Here is a 15,362-nt window from a genome sequence, read left to right as displayed (position 1 = left end):
TGAGGGCTGAATTAGCGAGAGTCTAGCGCGTGTTTCTCTGCTTAATAGGCTTATTCTCGCGTTTCTGTTAAGTGTAAATTCATTGCTTGTAGCGCAATAGCTGCTTACTGAACAGGCAGCTGCGTAGTACATTAGTGCATCAGCTTCTGTTGCTGACATATCGGGCTGGTAGCATGTTGCATATCTAGGATTGTCTGCTTTTATAGTTTACTTCCTCAGTTAGTCTTGCTAGGATGGCTAGGATGTGTGCGTGCTAGCTGCATTCCTGGGACACCTGAATATGCTTTTGGGTACGATCAGTCACCTTCAGACTGCTGGCGACGGGTGTAGCGGTGTTGGAGAATCTGACGTGTAATACCCCAGGTGTCGCTCAGTTTGCCCACGGGCTCTGTTTTCGAGGAACCTCCTGATGCAAACGATGGGTCAGTGGGGAGGGGGGGGGGGATGACTTTTGGTATTCTTGGTAACTCTTGACACCATGGATCTCGTAATAGTGATTTCCCTGACGACTGACGAAGTGGAATGTCAGATACATCTAGCTTCAGCGTTCAAAGGCTGCTAATTCCTGTCGTGTGGTCATAATTGTAGTGTTGGCAGAAGAGCCAACACCGAGTTACGATTGGAGGCTAAAATGCACGCGTTTTAGCTCACGCAGGCTGGAATGTGGAGGGAAGAACAATACTGACGTGAGGTCTGGAACATGACCAGGAATTAGAATTCAGAAAGCGGACCTAATTAGTTTGATACTTAACTTCATCCATTAATGATGAACGTCGCTCTTGACGGTACATGATTCACATCTGTTCAGAATACATTCATAGTAACTGAATGTGGCGCTTTGCTAGGTCGTAGCAAATGACGTAGCTGAAGGCTATGCTAGTCTCTGCAAATGAGAGCGTATGTAGACAGTGAACCATCGGTAGCAAAGTCGGCTGTTCGACTGGGGCGAGTGCTAGGGAGTCTCTCTAGACTAGACCTGCCGTGTGGCGGCGCTCGGTCTGCAGTCACTGATAGTGGCGACACGCGGGTCCGACGTATACTAACGGACCGCGGCCGATTTAAAGGCTATCACCTACCAAGTGTGGCGTCTGGCAGTCACACCACAATAATCACATCGCAAACTTTTTCAGTAAATAGGAGGATATAAGATGAACACCGACAAAACCAAAACGAGGATAATGGAATGTAGCCGAATTAAATCAGGCGATGCTGAGGGAATTAGATTAGGAAATGAAACGCTTAAAGTAGTAGATGAGTTTTGCTGTTTGGGGAGATTTTAATAACTGATGATGGTCTAAGTAGAGGGGATATAAAATGTAGACTGGCAATGGCAAGGAAAGTGTTTCTGATGAAGAGAAATTTGTTAACATCGAGTATAGATTTCAGTTGCTTGTTGTTGTGGTCTTCAGTCCGGAGACTGGTTTGATGCAGCTCTCCATGCTACTCTATCCTGTGCAAGCTTCTTCATCTCCCAGTACTTACTGCAACCTACATCCTTCTGAATGTACTTAGTGTATTCATCTCTTCGTCTCCCTCTACGATTTTTACCCTCCACTCTGCCCTCCAATACTAAATTGGTGATCCCTTAATGCCTCAGAACATTTACTACCAACCGATCCCTTCTTCTAGTCAAGTTGTGCCACAAACTTCTCAACTGTCCATTCCATTCAACTGACAGAATTACAATGTCATCGACGAACCCCAAAGTTTTTATTTCTTCTCCATGGATTTTAATAACTACTCCGAATTTTTCTTTTGTTTCCTTTACTGCTTGCTCAATATACAGATTGAATAACATCGGGGAGAGGCTACAACCCTGTCTCACTCCCTTCCCAACCACTGCTCCCCTTTCATGTCCCTCGACTCTTATAACTTCCATCTGGTTTCTGTACAAATTGTAAATAGCCTTTCGCTCCTTGTATTTTACCCTGCCACCTTTAGAATTTGAAAGAGAGTGATCCAGTCAACATTGTCAAAAGCTTTCTCTAAGTCTACAAATGCTAGAAACGTTGGTTTGCCTTCCTTTAATCTTTCTTCTAAGATAAGTCGTAAGGTCAGTATTGCCTCACCTGTTCCAGTATTTCTACGGAAACCAAATTAATCTTCCCCGAGGTAGGCTTTTACTAGTTTTTCCATTCGTCTGTAAAGGATTCGTGTTTGTATTTTGCAGCTGTGACTTATTAAACTGATTGTTCGGTAATTTTCACATCTGTCAACACCTGCTTTCTTTGGGATTGGAATTATTATATTCTTCTTTAAGTCTGAGGGTATTTCGCTTGTTTCATACATCCTGCTCACCAGATGGTAGAGTTTTGTCGGGACTGGCTCTCCCAAGGCCGTCAGTAGTTCCAATGGAATGTTGTCTACTACGGGGACCTTGTTTCGACTCAGGTCTTTAAGTGCTCTGTCAAACTCTTCACGCAATATCACATCTCCCACTTTACCTTCATCTACATCCTCTTCCATTTCCATAATATTGTCCTCAAGTACATCGCCCTTGTATAGACCCTCTATATACTCCTTCCACCTTTATACTTTCCCTTCTTTGCTTAGAACTGGGTTCCCATCTGAGCTCTTGATACACTCCTGGAAATTGAAATAAGAACACCGTGAATTTATTGTCACAGGAAGGGGAAACTTTATTGACACATTCCTGGGGTCAGATACATCACATGATCACACTGACAGAACCACAGACACATAGACACAGGATACAGAGCATGCACAATTTCGGCACTAGTTCAGTGTATATCCACCTTTCGCAGCAATGCAGGCTGCTATTCTCCCATGGAGACGATCGTAGAGATGCTGGATGTAGTTCTGTGGAACGGCTTGCCATGCCATTTCCATCTGGCGCCTCAGTTGGACCAGCGTTCGTGCTGGACGTGCAGACCGCGTGAGACGACGCTTCATCCAGTCCCAAACATGCTCAATGGGGGACAGATCCGGAGATCTTGCTGGCCAGGGCAGTTGACTTACACCTTCTAGAGCACGTTGGGTGGCACGGGATACATGCGGACGTGCATTGTCCTGTTGGAACAGCAAGTTCCCTTGCCGGTCTAGGAATGGTAGAACGATGGGTTCGATGACGGTTTGGATGTACCGTGCACTATTCAGTGTCCCCTCGACGATCACCAGAGATGTACGGCCAGTGTAGGAGATCGCTCCCCACACCATGATGCCGGGTGTTGGCCCTGTGTGCCTCGGTCGTATGCAGTCCTGATTGTGGCGCTCACCTGCACGGCGCCAAACACGCATACGACCATCATTGGCACCAAGGCAGAAGCGACTCTCATCGCTGAAGACGACACGTCTCCATTCGTCCCTCCATTCACGCCTGTCGCGACACCACTGGAGGCGGGCTGCACGATGTTGGGGCGTGAGCGGAAGACGGCCTAACGGTGTGCGGGACCGTAGCCCAGCTTCATGGAGACGGTTGCGAATGGTCCTCGCCGATACCCCAGGAGCAACAGAGTCCCTAATTTGCTGGGAAGTGGCGGTGCGGTCCCTTACGGCACTGCGTAGGATCCTACGGTCTTGGCGTGCATCCGTGCGTCGCTGCGGTCCGGTGCCAGGTCGACGGGCACGTGCACCTTCCGCCGACCACTGCCGACAACATCGATGTACTGTGGAGACCTCACGCCCCACGTGTTGAGCAATTCGGCGGTACGTCCACCCGGCCTCCCGCATGCCCACTATACGCCCTCGCTCAAAGTCCGTCAACTGCACATACGGTTCACGTCCACGCTGTCGCGGCATGCTACCAGTGTTAAAGACTGCGATGGAGCTCCGTATGCCACGGCAAACTGGCTGACACTGACGGCGGCGGTGCACAAATGCTGCGCAGCTAGCGCCATTCGACGGCCAACACCGCGGTTCCTGGTGTGTCCGCTGTGCCGAGCGTGTGATCATTGCTTGTACAGCCCTCTCGTAGTGTCCGGAGCAAGTATGGTGGGTCTGACACACCGGTGTCAATGTGTTCTTTTTCCCATTTCCAGGAGTGTACATTGCACACATCTGAACTTGTTTCATTTTAAATGGGGTTGCAACGCGGAGGTCAACCAACTGCCGCAACAGAGAGAAGCATTGCAGGGGAAGCATGTTTTTCAGGTACCTATCCAAACTGTGGATAGTTAACTTTCTTATCTGGGAAGGAGTGGTAGGTATCACTTGCGATGCACCACGAATTCCTTCGTCATTCATTCTAAACACACACACACACACACACACACACACACACACAAACACACACACACACACACACACACGCACACACACAGACACACACACCTTTGAGCACACCAACTGGTGGGCGACTGCGTCAGCAACACCAACAGAGACGTCCAGTTGAGTAGCCAGGTGTTTGATTGCGATCCGTGGATCACCTCGAATGAGAGTGTCCACACGTTCCGGCGTTGTAGGAGTCACAGCTGTGTGCGGCAGGCTGGCAAGGGGAGAACGGACTGGTTTGTGCGGCCCTGACAGTCGTCTCGGCCAACGACTCGCCGTGCTTTTGTTCACTGCCAGTTCTCTGTAGATATTCAGCAAGCTCCTTCGAATACCTACGATGCTCTGGTTTTCCGCCAAAAGAAACTCAGTGTCAGCTCTCTGCTTGCAGTACACCTACGTTATAGACGCCATTTTGAAGGGTACATATAGCACCACCACCTATCAGACATTCATGAAACTATAGTATAGGAAGCGGAAATATTCCACGATGTCTTATAACAAATCCCGGATTTGTTTAATCGAAACTGGCCTAGAAAACAAAATGAGCTGCTTTACTTAGTGAACGCCCCCGTACTTTCTTGTCGCTGCCAAGTTTTACTTAAAATACTTCACGAATCATTAAACGAAAATGGACAGCATATTCTGTAGCCGCACCTGTTAGCCGCGTGGTCCGAGGCGTCTTGCCACGGTTCGCGCGGGTTCCCTTGTCCCTCGTGCATGGGTGTGTGTGTTCTCCTTAGTGTAAGTTAGTCTAAGTTAGGTTAAGTAGTGTGTAAGCCTAGCGACAGATTACCTGAGCAGTTTGGCCCACAAAAAATTTCATATTCTGTAAATAAAGAATCAATTTTAGAACTTCTGTGGTGTGGACGTCACGCCTGTAAGGGTGGATTGTTCTGTGAGATAATGGAAGACATTTATGCGAGATGCGTACAACAGTTTCCACAACGAAACTTTGCCTCGATATCTGGCAGAAGCTCCAAAGAGATTCTCGTCGTATGTGAAGTATGTTAGCGGCAAGAAACAATCAACGTCTTCTCTGCCCATAACAATGGAGATACTATGGAAGACAGTGCTGCCAAAGTAGAGTTGCTAAACTCAGCCTTCCGAAATGCCTTCAAAGAAGAAGACGAAGTAAATATTCCAGAATTCGAATCGAGAACAGATGCCAACATTAGTAACGTAGAAATAAATATCCTGGGAGTAGTGAAGCAACTTAAATGACTCAATGAAATCAAGTCTTCTGGTCCAGACTGTATACTAATTAGGTTCCTTCCGGAGTACACTGATGCATTACCTCCATACTTAACAATCATATACAACCGCTCGCTCGATGAAATATCTGTACCCAAAGACTGTGAAAGTTGCACAGGGCACAGCAATATTCAAGAAAGGTAGGAGGAGTAATCCACTAAATTACAGGCCCATATCGTTAACGTCGATATGTAGCAGGATTTTGGAACATATATTGTGTTCGAACACCATGAATTACCCTCGAAGAAAACGGTCTATTGACACTCAGTCAACATGGGTTTAGAGAACATCGTTCTTGTGAAACACAACCAGCTCTATATTTGCATGAAGTGTTGAATGCTGCTGACAAGGGATTTCAGATCGATTCCGTATTTCTGGATTTCCGGAAAGCTTTTGATACTGTACCACACAAGCGACTCATAGTGAAATTGTGTGCTTATGGAATATCGTCTAAGTTATGTGACTGGATCTGTGATTTCCTGTCAGAGAGGTCACAGTTCGTAGTAATTGATGGAAAGTCATCGAGTAAAACAGAAGTGATTTCTGGCGTTCCTCAAGGTAGTGTTATAGGCCCTTTGCTGTTCCTTATCTATATAAACGATTTGGGAGATAATCTGAGCAGCTGTCTTAGGTTGTTTGCAGATGACGCTGTGGTTTATCGGCTAATAAAGTCATCAGAAGATCAAAACAAACTGCAAAACGATTTAGAAGAAATATCGGAATGGTGCGAAAAGAGGCAGTTGACCCTGAATAACGAAAAGTGTGAGGTCATCGACATGAGTGCTAAACTTCGGTTACACGATAAATGAGTTTAATCTAAAAGCCGTAAATTCAACTAAATACCTAGGTATTACAATAACGAACAACTTAAATTGGAAGGAACACATAGAAAATGTTGTGGGGAAGGCTAACCAAAGACTGCGTTTTATTGGCAGCACACTATGAAAATGTAACAGACCTACTAAGGAGACTGCCTACACTACGCTTGTCCGTCCTCTGTTAGAATACTGCTGCGCGGTGTGGGATCCTTACCAGATAGGACTGACGGAGTACTTCGAAAAAGTTCAAAGAAAGGGAGCACGTTTTTAATCATCGCGATATATGGGAGTATTACAGAAATGATTCAGGATTTGGGTTGGACATCATTAAAAGAAAGGCGTTTTTCGTTGCGACGGAATCTTCTCACGCAATTCCAATCACCAACTTTCTCCTCCGAATGCGAAAATATTTTGTTGGCACGGACCTACATAGGGAGGAACGATCACCACGATAAAATAAGGGAAATCAGAGCTCGCACGGAAAGATGTAGGTGTTGTTGTGGTCTTCAGTCCAGAGATTGGTTTGATGCAGCTCTCCATGCTACTCTATCCTGTGCAAGCTTCTTCATCTCCCAGTACCTACTACAGCCTACATCCTTCTGAACCTGTTTAGTGTATTCATCCCTTGGTTTGCCTCTACGATTTTTCCCCTCGCGCTTCCCTCCAATACTAAATTGGTGATCCCTTGATGCATCAGAATATGTCCTACCAACCGATCCCTTCTTCAAGTTGTGCAACAAGTTTCTCTTCTCTCAATTCCTATTCAATACCTCCTCGTTAGTTATGTGATCACGGAAAGATATAGGTGTTCATTCTTTCCGTGCGCTTTACAAGATTGGAATAACAGAGAATTGTTAAGGTGATTCGATGAACCCTCTCCCAGACACTTAAATGTGATTTGCAAAGCATCCATGTAGATATAGAGGAACGAATGCTCGCAGTACAGTAGGTTCTCCATTCTTAGACGTGGAAATCAGTGACGGTTGACGGTTAGTGTACTGACCGTTACATGAAGAAGCAGATGCTGCAAGATCACCATGAACAACTGCCAAGGTCTTTGCTGTTCATGATTCCCGTCGGTGTGACACTGATCTTTCGGTGGCATTCCCCGGGCCCAGCTGTCGTTTCGTATTGAGGTGCCTTCATAGGCTGCAGATTGTATTGTAATATTGACTGGTAGATTTGGAGGGGTGGATACCAAACAGCGAGGTAAGATTAGGGAAGGATGGAAAGGGAGTCGGCCGTGCCCTTTCAAAGAACCATCCCGGCATTTGCCTAAAGCGATTTAGGGAAATCAAGGAAAACCTTAATCAGGATGGCCTGAAGCGGGTTCGAACTGTAGACCACCGAATGCGAATCCAATGTGGTAACCACTGCGCAACCTGGGTCGGTCTAATATTGACCTCCGTGTCACTGGTAGAGACTATTGCACTGAAACTCGAAGTGCCGTAAACTGTCTGAAATCACTTTCTGAAACTTATGTGAAATCGTGCTAAACGATAGTTCAGAGCAAGCTCCAGTGATCTCTATGCTACCTGGATACTGAACTTCAGCCATTCTATCCTGCCAGCCATAAATGATCATATTTCGTTTCTTGCCAAACTACAACATGGCTGCTAGGAAATGTCACTAGAACACGAAAAGAAAATACTTTTCAATTCCTGTCCCTCATAAGCCTATTACTTCATATGTTGACATAAAGTTCGAAACAAGAAATCAGTCTGCAATTCTTTGTCACATGCCGACGGATGGAAATTAGTTTACCAAACTACTATAATGGCGGACGATGCAAAGCACGTGTATTTGCACACACGCTGCAGTTCTACATTCAGAGACCAGACTTCTACATCCAGGTTGTGTAGAGATCACTAACTCCCTCATGGTAAATCACACTAATTTTCGTCTTCTTCTAAGGTCTCTTAAACACTGTTAATTAACTTATTTCTCCAGCCGTAAAATGTAAAAATATTTTGTGTTACAGTCTGCATCTTTACGAGGTTTGTTTTGGGTATTGGACTTACCGTAGTAACTGTTCTTTTTGTTGTTCTCGTACAATTCATGTACCAGTAGCTTTGTAACGTTAGTGTTACTTTATTGTTCATTCTATGAATAATTACTTGAATATTTCATGGGTGACTTTTATAGGATCTAAATAAATCAGCTTACACTTGTTTTAAACATTTTATTGAACGCTGTAGTGGGATGTGTACAGTGGTTTTTGAAAATGTTATTTGTAGCTTACTGAGAATGATGAAAGTAAAAATCACTTCTGACTGCCTGCCACTGAACGTCAGTGAGAGAAATTCATAGTCTCGTACCAGACTTCAAAATACAATGGCCATCATCTTTGTCTCTGCGACCATTGTGGGATTGGATTGAGAAACATTTCTTTGTTTCACTTGCATTGTGCAGTTATTTGTCAATCTGTATTTAATGTAACTGTAAAACAAAAACTCTAATGCCACTACATGCAAGCCACAGGTTTCCGTCAAGCTGCACTACTCGAAAATTATAAATGTCTGTTTTAGAATTTACACTCTAAGACAAAATCCGAATGAGTCAGGACACGGTAGATGTGATGCGCGCGTACAGGCAAACAGACAAAGGTTACAATTTCAGAAACATTTGATGATTTATTCAGGAGGAAGAGCTCAACAAATTGAGGAAGTCAACAGTGTTTTGATCGACCTCTAACCCTTATTCACGTAGTTATTCGGCTTCGGATGGATCGATTGAGTTTCTGGATGTCCTCTTGAGAGAAATCGTGCCAAGTAGTGTCCAATTGGTGTGTTACATCGTCAGAATCCCAAGCAGGTTGGAAACTCCAAACATTCTCAGTTGGGAAGAGATCCGGCTGCCTTGCTGGGCAAGGTAGGGTTTGGCAAGAACGAAGACAATCATGTGCGGGCGGCCATTATCTTGCTGAAGTGTAAGCCCAAGATGTCTTGCTGTGAAGGACAACAAAAACTTGGCGTAAGGGTGCTGTAAGGGTGCCGTGAATGACAACCAAGTAGGCCCTGCTGTGAAAAGAAACAGTACAATTGGTTGTCAGGCTGTATGGTTAGAGACAGTCACATTGACTTCCGACCCCTGTCTGCGGAGTCTTCGCTTGTCGTATGGGATCAGTTCAAAGCGTAACTCATCACTGAAGACAATTCTGTTCCAGACAATGAGATTTCAGGCCGAAGACGTGTCTGGAGTCGCGCCTGACAGCGGTGAGATATTAACCTGTCTGTCGCGCATCATACACCCTGACAACCAAGACAGGTGGTCTGAGGTGCCACTTCATTTCATAGCACGGCCTCTTTGGCCTTCGTACACGGCACCGTTACAGCACAGGGCTAAGTCGACGATATTCAGTGCCCCATTTTGTTGCCTGTCATGGCAACGCATCCTGGGCTTACGTTTCAGCAAGATAATGCTCACCCGCACATGACAAGAGTTTCTACTGCTTTTCTTAAGGAGGGGGTAGGACATCAAACGGTCCGACTTGGTGCAGGAGAGGGACCACAGGACATTTTAATTTCCACTGTCTATACTTTTACAAATAAATTCATAAAGCTTTGTCAGCATGAGCAGGAAGGATTCAGGATTCACAGTCATAGCAGTGGAAGTTCATACACATAACAAAATAATTTTCTGTTACAAGTGAATTTTCATCAGTTTTTCACTCACTATTTGTTGCTATAGGTACACTTTTCTTGATAAGTAAGAGAGATACTTCAATGAACTTTGCAAAGATTTCGAACCATACTTACAGGTGTATGAAACTCTAGAATTTTCCAAATCTATTAAAAACTGTGGTAAAAATTGATTTTTTCTCAACATGAAGTTTAAATTTTTTCATAATTTAAATAAATTCTACAGTTTTAAACACCTGGAAGAATGATTTCTATACTGTGCAAAAATCATCGAAGAATCTCTCTTACTTATGAAGAAAAGTGTACCTATAGCAACAAATGGTGCCAATAGCAAGTGAAAAAAATGATGAAATTTTACATGGACAAAAAATTATTTTATTACAGTTTTTGAACTTTCACTGCTATTAGTGTAAATCTTGAATCCTATCTGGTCATGCTGGCAAAGTTTTATGAATTTCTTTGTAAAAGTATAGACAGTGGAAAATAAAATGTCCTCTCCTGCTCCAAGTCGGCCCATTTGACATTCCACCCCCATTACAAAAACAAACCATTATTTGAATGTTTTATTTCTTTAACATATGTTCCATGACCCTCAACTGTTCACAAACTCAGTTGGCCAACTTTAGGCTTGAAAATGGCACATGAGGCCGAATCCTGGATTGTACTTAAATAAACCATAAAAGAGTCAAATGGCGGTGTGTTCCTTTACTGTCGATCGGCAACATCAAAAACTGTTCTCTAGTGCTTCTCTTCGTGCTGGCCAAACCCTACATTGACCAGCAACGTCAATGGATCTCTCCAAAACTGAGAACGTATGCAGTATTTTGGGCAAGGAATTCAAACCATCTAAGGATTTTGACGACCAAACGCCCCAATTGGACGGAATCTGGCATGATATTCACCCGAGGTAAATCCTATCACTGCTTCCATGCAGGCCAAAGCTGGACTAACGAGGTGTTGACTTGTTCAGTTTGTGAAGCACTTTCTCGTGAATAAATCATATAATTTTGTGGTAAATACAATCATTAGTGTGTATGCATATGTACATCACTTCTACAGATTTACGTTCCATTCGGATAATTCCTTTGTGGCATGTCTTTATTTCCCATCTTAGACGGTTAGACGGTATTTTCTTCATATTAGTGTGCAATATGCAATATGGGTTGCCATACAACTGAGTAAATACCTCCCCCCCCCTGTAATGTTTTTGCGCTCTTTCCACTGTAGCAAGAGAATCTACGCATCGACAAAAAAATTTCATACAGCACGATTCACAACTGGAGCCCCAGGTACAAACACCTGTGTGTCAGCTGAAAACTGGCAAAGTAATGTGGAGATTTGGTCCCTATAATGCTTGGTCGTCAGTATAAAGTCCGCTGATACTCAGGAGAGATGTACATCCCAATGGTACACCTCAACGTGACAAAGTGGCCCCACTGATGTCACAGCCATACGTCGCGTTTGGAGGTATCGGCAAGTGGACGGGCTGTCACGCCTCGGAGGCGAGGAGCACCGTGGGCTCGTCGACGATCACTTTGGTGGGCTCGTCGACGATTACTTTGGTGGGCTCGTCGACGGTCACTTTGGTGGGCTCGTCGATGATCACTTCGGTGGAATCGCCAACGATCACTTTGGGCTTCCGGCGCCACCAGAGGAAGAAGATGCCGATGGCGAAGAGCACCCAGAGCGCCAGCACTCCCACCACATAGAGCGGTGTGCGGTAGTAGTCGCTCTGCTCCGTATTGGGTATCTCCTTCCACAGCAGCGGGCAGCAGACGAAGCACATCAGGATGATCACCACACCCGCCACCAACGGCAGAGCCACCATCGCCACGATCAGCCGCCACCAGCACACGTGCATCCTGCAGACAGCCCGACACATGGTTAGCACCTTGTCAAAAAATTTCAGCTAACTACATAGAGGTTTCATGTACACTGATGAGCGGAAACATTATGACCACTTGCTTAATAGCTTGTTTGTTTGTCTCTGGTACGAAATGCTCGACAGATTCTGCCTATGAGGAATCCAGCAATTTGTTGGTAGATTTGTGGAGGTATATGGCATTAGATGTCTATGCATATGTCACATACACACATCAATAAAAGTTTTGCATCACCTCAGTTCGAGAGTTCTGGAACCTGTACAGAATTTTTGCTATAGAAATCAACATGAACATCATTTTTATCACTCATGAAAACTTCACACTGCATGTTGTACCACCATACAGCGAGACCTCCAGATTGCTGTACACACCTGTACCTCTAGTACACAGTAGCACGTTCTCTTGCATTGATGCATGCCTGTATTCGTTGTGGCATACTATCCACTACTTCATCAAGGAACTGTTGGCCCAGATTGTCCCACTTCTCAAGGGCACTTCAGTGTACTTGCCTCAGAGGGGTTGGTGGGTCACATCATAAACAGCACATTGAACCTATCCCAGGCATGTTCGATATGGTTCATGTCTGCAGAACATGCTGGCCACTCTGGTCGAGTACCAGAGGCATACATTGGCCCGACATAATGCGACCCCAAAACATCAGGGAACCTCCACCTTGCACCACTCGCTGGACAGTGAGTCTAAGGCGTTCAGGCTGGCCAGGTTGTCTCCAAACACGTCTCCGACGATTGTCTGGTTGAAGACATGTGCAACACTCATCGGTGAAAACAATGTGATGCCAATCCTGAGCGATCCATTAGACATGTTGCTGGGCCCATCTGTATCGCGCTGCATGGTGTTGTGGTTGCAAAGATGGACCTCGCCGTGGATGTCGGGAGTGAAGTTACACATCATGAAGCCTATTGCACATAGTCGAAGTCATAAAAAGACGTCCTGTGGCTGCACGAAAAGCATTATTCAACATGGTGGCGTTGCTGTCAGGGTTCCTTCCAGCCATAATCCGTAGGTAGCGGTCATCCACTGCCGTAGTGGCCCTCGGGCGCGCTGAGCGAGGCATGCCACATCAACGTCCGAACAACATCCCATTGGTTCACTCCGAGATGCCTGCACACTTCCCTTGTTGGGAGCCCTTCCTGGCACAAAGTAACAATGCGGACGCGACCGAACCGCGGTATTGACCGTCTAGACATGGTTGAACTACAGACAACACGAGCCGTGTACCTCCTTCCTGGCAGAATCACTGGAACTGATCAGCTGTCGGACCCCCTCCGTTTAACAGACGCTGTTCATGCACTGTTGTTTACATCTTTGGGTGGGTTTAGTGACATCTCTGAACAGTCAAAAAAAATGGTTCAAATGGCTCTGAGCACTATGGGACAGTGGTCATCAGTCCCCTAGAACTTAGAAAGTTAACCTAAGGACATCACACACATCCATGCCCGAGGGAGGATTCGAACCTGCGACTGTAGCAGTCGCACGGTTCCGGACTGAGCGCCTGAACCGCTAGACCACCGCGGCCTGTGATACAATATCCACAGTCGACATCTGTCTTCAGGTGTTCTGGGAAATGGTATGATGCAAAACATTTTTTGATGTGTGTGATTCGCGTAAGTAATGGGACGCTGCTTTGCATACGCGGTGATAGCGCAGCGCTCGATAGCGACCGAGATAGATGACATAGGACCAAGCGAATCTGGTCGCAGAGACATCAGCATGACTTCACTGTAATGCTCCTCAAAGTACAATTCTGGCTCCAAGACAAGGACAGTTATACTGCTGGGAGACAATATCTGTCGGAGATCATGAAGGGATACAGGCAGTTCGCAGCTGGCAGCGTGTCTTCGATTGCTACTACTGATCCCCTTCAAGCACACGAGAATGCCTCCCATAGTGTCTGTGGCGCGCTTCTCGGTTCGAGCCGCTATTCACGTCGATGACGACATTTGTGAAGGTGACCACCGACCTAGTGTAGCAAAACTGTGGTTCATCCGAAGAGCTGACACGTTCCCATTGATCGACGGTCGAATCTTGATTGTCCCCTGCCCAATACAGTCGTCACTGACGGTGTAGTGAGGTCAACATGAAAGGGTGTTCTACTGAGGAGCTCCATGTCCAACATCCTACAATGAACAGTGTACTCCAAACCACTGTGCGTGCACCACCATTGCGCTCTGCCAGCAGAGGTACCACAGATCACCATCCGTTCAACTATAGAGAGCAGACAGGCGTCCGAACCCCATGTTCTGTGAAGAGTCATGGACATCCAACCATTTGGCGCCTAGTTTCACTGCCCTTCTACCTCTTTCCGTAGATACGACAGTAGCACGTGAACATTAGACCAGTTTCGCCACACTCGTACACAGGCTCTGTGTAATAACATTCAACCCTTTGTCAAAGAGGGTTATCTCAATGAAATTCCCCATTTGCAGCCCACATATTCACTAGGGCGATGCCCTGTTTGTGTGTGCTCCACTTATGTATTTATCAGTGTTTATATGCAGACTGAAGTGACTACTGAAAATTTGTACGAAGACTGGGAGTCGAACCCAGGTTTCCTGCTCGCTAGTCTCCTGCTCGCTAGACAGATGTGCTGTTTACTACTGACTGAGGTTACGAGTTGGTCAGCACACTGGACATTCGGGAGTACGACGGTTCAAACCTGCGTCCAGCCATCCTTATTTGGGGTTGGGTTGTTTTTGAGGGAAGAAACAAAACTACGAGGTCATCGGTCTCATTGGATTAGGGAAGGAAGTCGGCTGTGCCCGTTCAAAGGAACCATCCCGGCATTTGCCTGGAGCGATTTAGGGAAATCACTGAAAACCTACATCAGGATGGCCGGACGCGGGATAGCACTCGACTTGCTATGATAGTTTCTGACACGGTGTTGCGGACGGGAAGCATTAGTTGGTGCACATCAAGAGCCCGCTTCGGCTGGAGACCGTGTCGAGAAGAAGGCGCGTCAACATCCAGCTTCTGCAACAGCGACGGCCGACAATGAGTGACTGTCGCCACCTCCTCGACCGACGACTTCAAACCGTCAGTCAACCAACAAGGAAGACTGGAAGCACGTAAAGTTTTAGAACTGTATGGCGGACCTCAGCTTTTCAAACTGTTCAATCTGCCTCACAAAATTACAGCAACGTAGCATGAACCTTCGTTGCTCATTGTCCCAACTGCATTACCAAGCAGGGTCCCTTCCTTTTCCAGAATGAACTAGAGTGACGTTGAAATTCAAACGCCAGCATTAAAGTAATATCATTCCATTTCACTGCTTTAATTTCAAAGTTCAGTTAAAGTATTCATAGCTGGCTACAATATTTAGATTACACAAGCACAAATTAAGAGTGCGAGTTTTGTTACCATATTTTAGCTTACCTGTGACTGCAGCTCAGCTTGGTACGTACTAAATTTTACTACTGCTAATTGTTCAGAATCATTTTATTCAAGTTCAAAGTTAAATCTCTTATTTCTAAATTGCTTAGATTCAAGTAGCTTTTGAAATGATTGTTGAGGTAGCCCAA

General features: G+C 45.6%; 1 protein-coding gene across 1 annotated transcript in view; it reads right to left on the bottom strand.

Annotated features, from left to right (window-relative positions):
• Positions 1–8,466: 8,466 nt before the first annotated feature.
• The window catches only part of LOC126295139 (uncharacterized), a 92,095-nt gene continuing 85,199 nt past the window's right edge, over positions 8,467–15,362 (bottom strand). Inside the window, exon 2 of the mRNA XM_049987420.1 lies at positions 8,467–11,802. Within this exon, the coding sequence (XP_049843377.1) occupies positions 11,430–11,801 (372 nt within the window). The 5' untranslated portion in view covers position 11,802 and the 3' untranslated portion in view covers positions 8,467–11,429. The remainder of the gene's footprint in view (positions 11,803–15,362) is intronic.

Source organism: Schistocerca gregaria, chromosome 11 (assembly GCF_023897955.1).
Source record: "Schistocerca gregaria isolate iqSchGreg1 chromosome 11, iqSchGreg1.2, whole genome shotgun sequence".
Lineage (NCBI taxonomy): Eukaryota > Metazoa > Arthropoda > Insecta > Orthoptera > Acrididae > Schistocerca > Schistocerca gregaria.
This window is presented reverse-complemented; position numbering and strand designations above follow the sequence as displayed.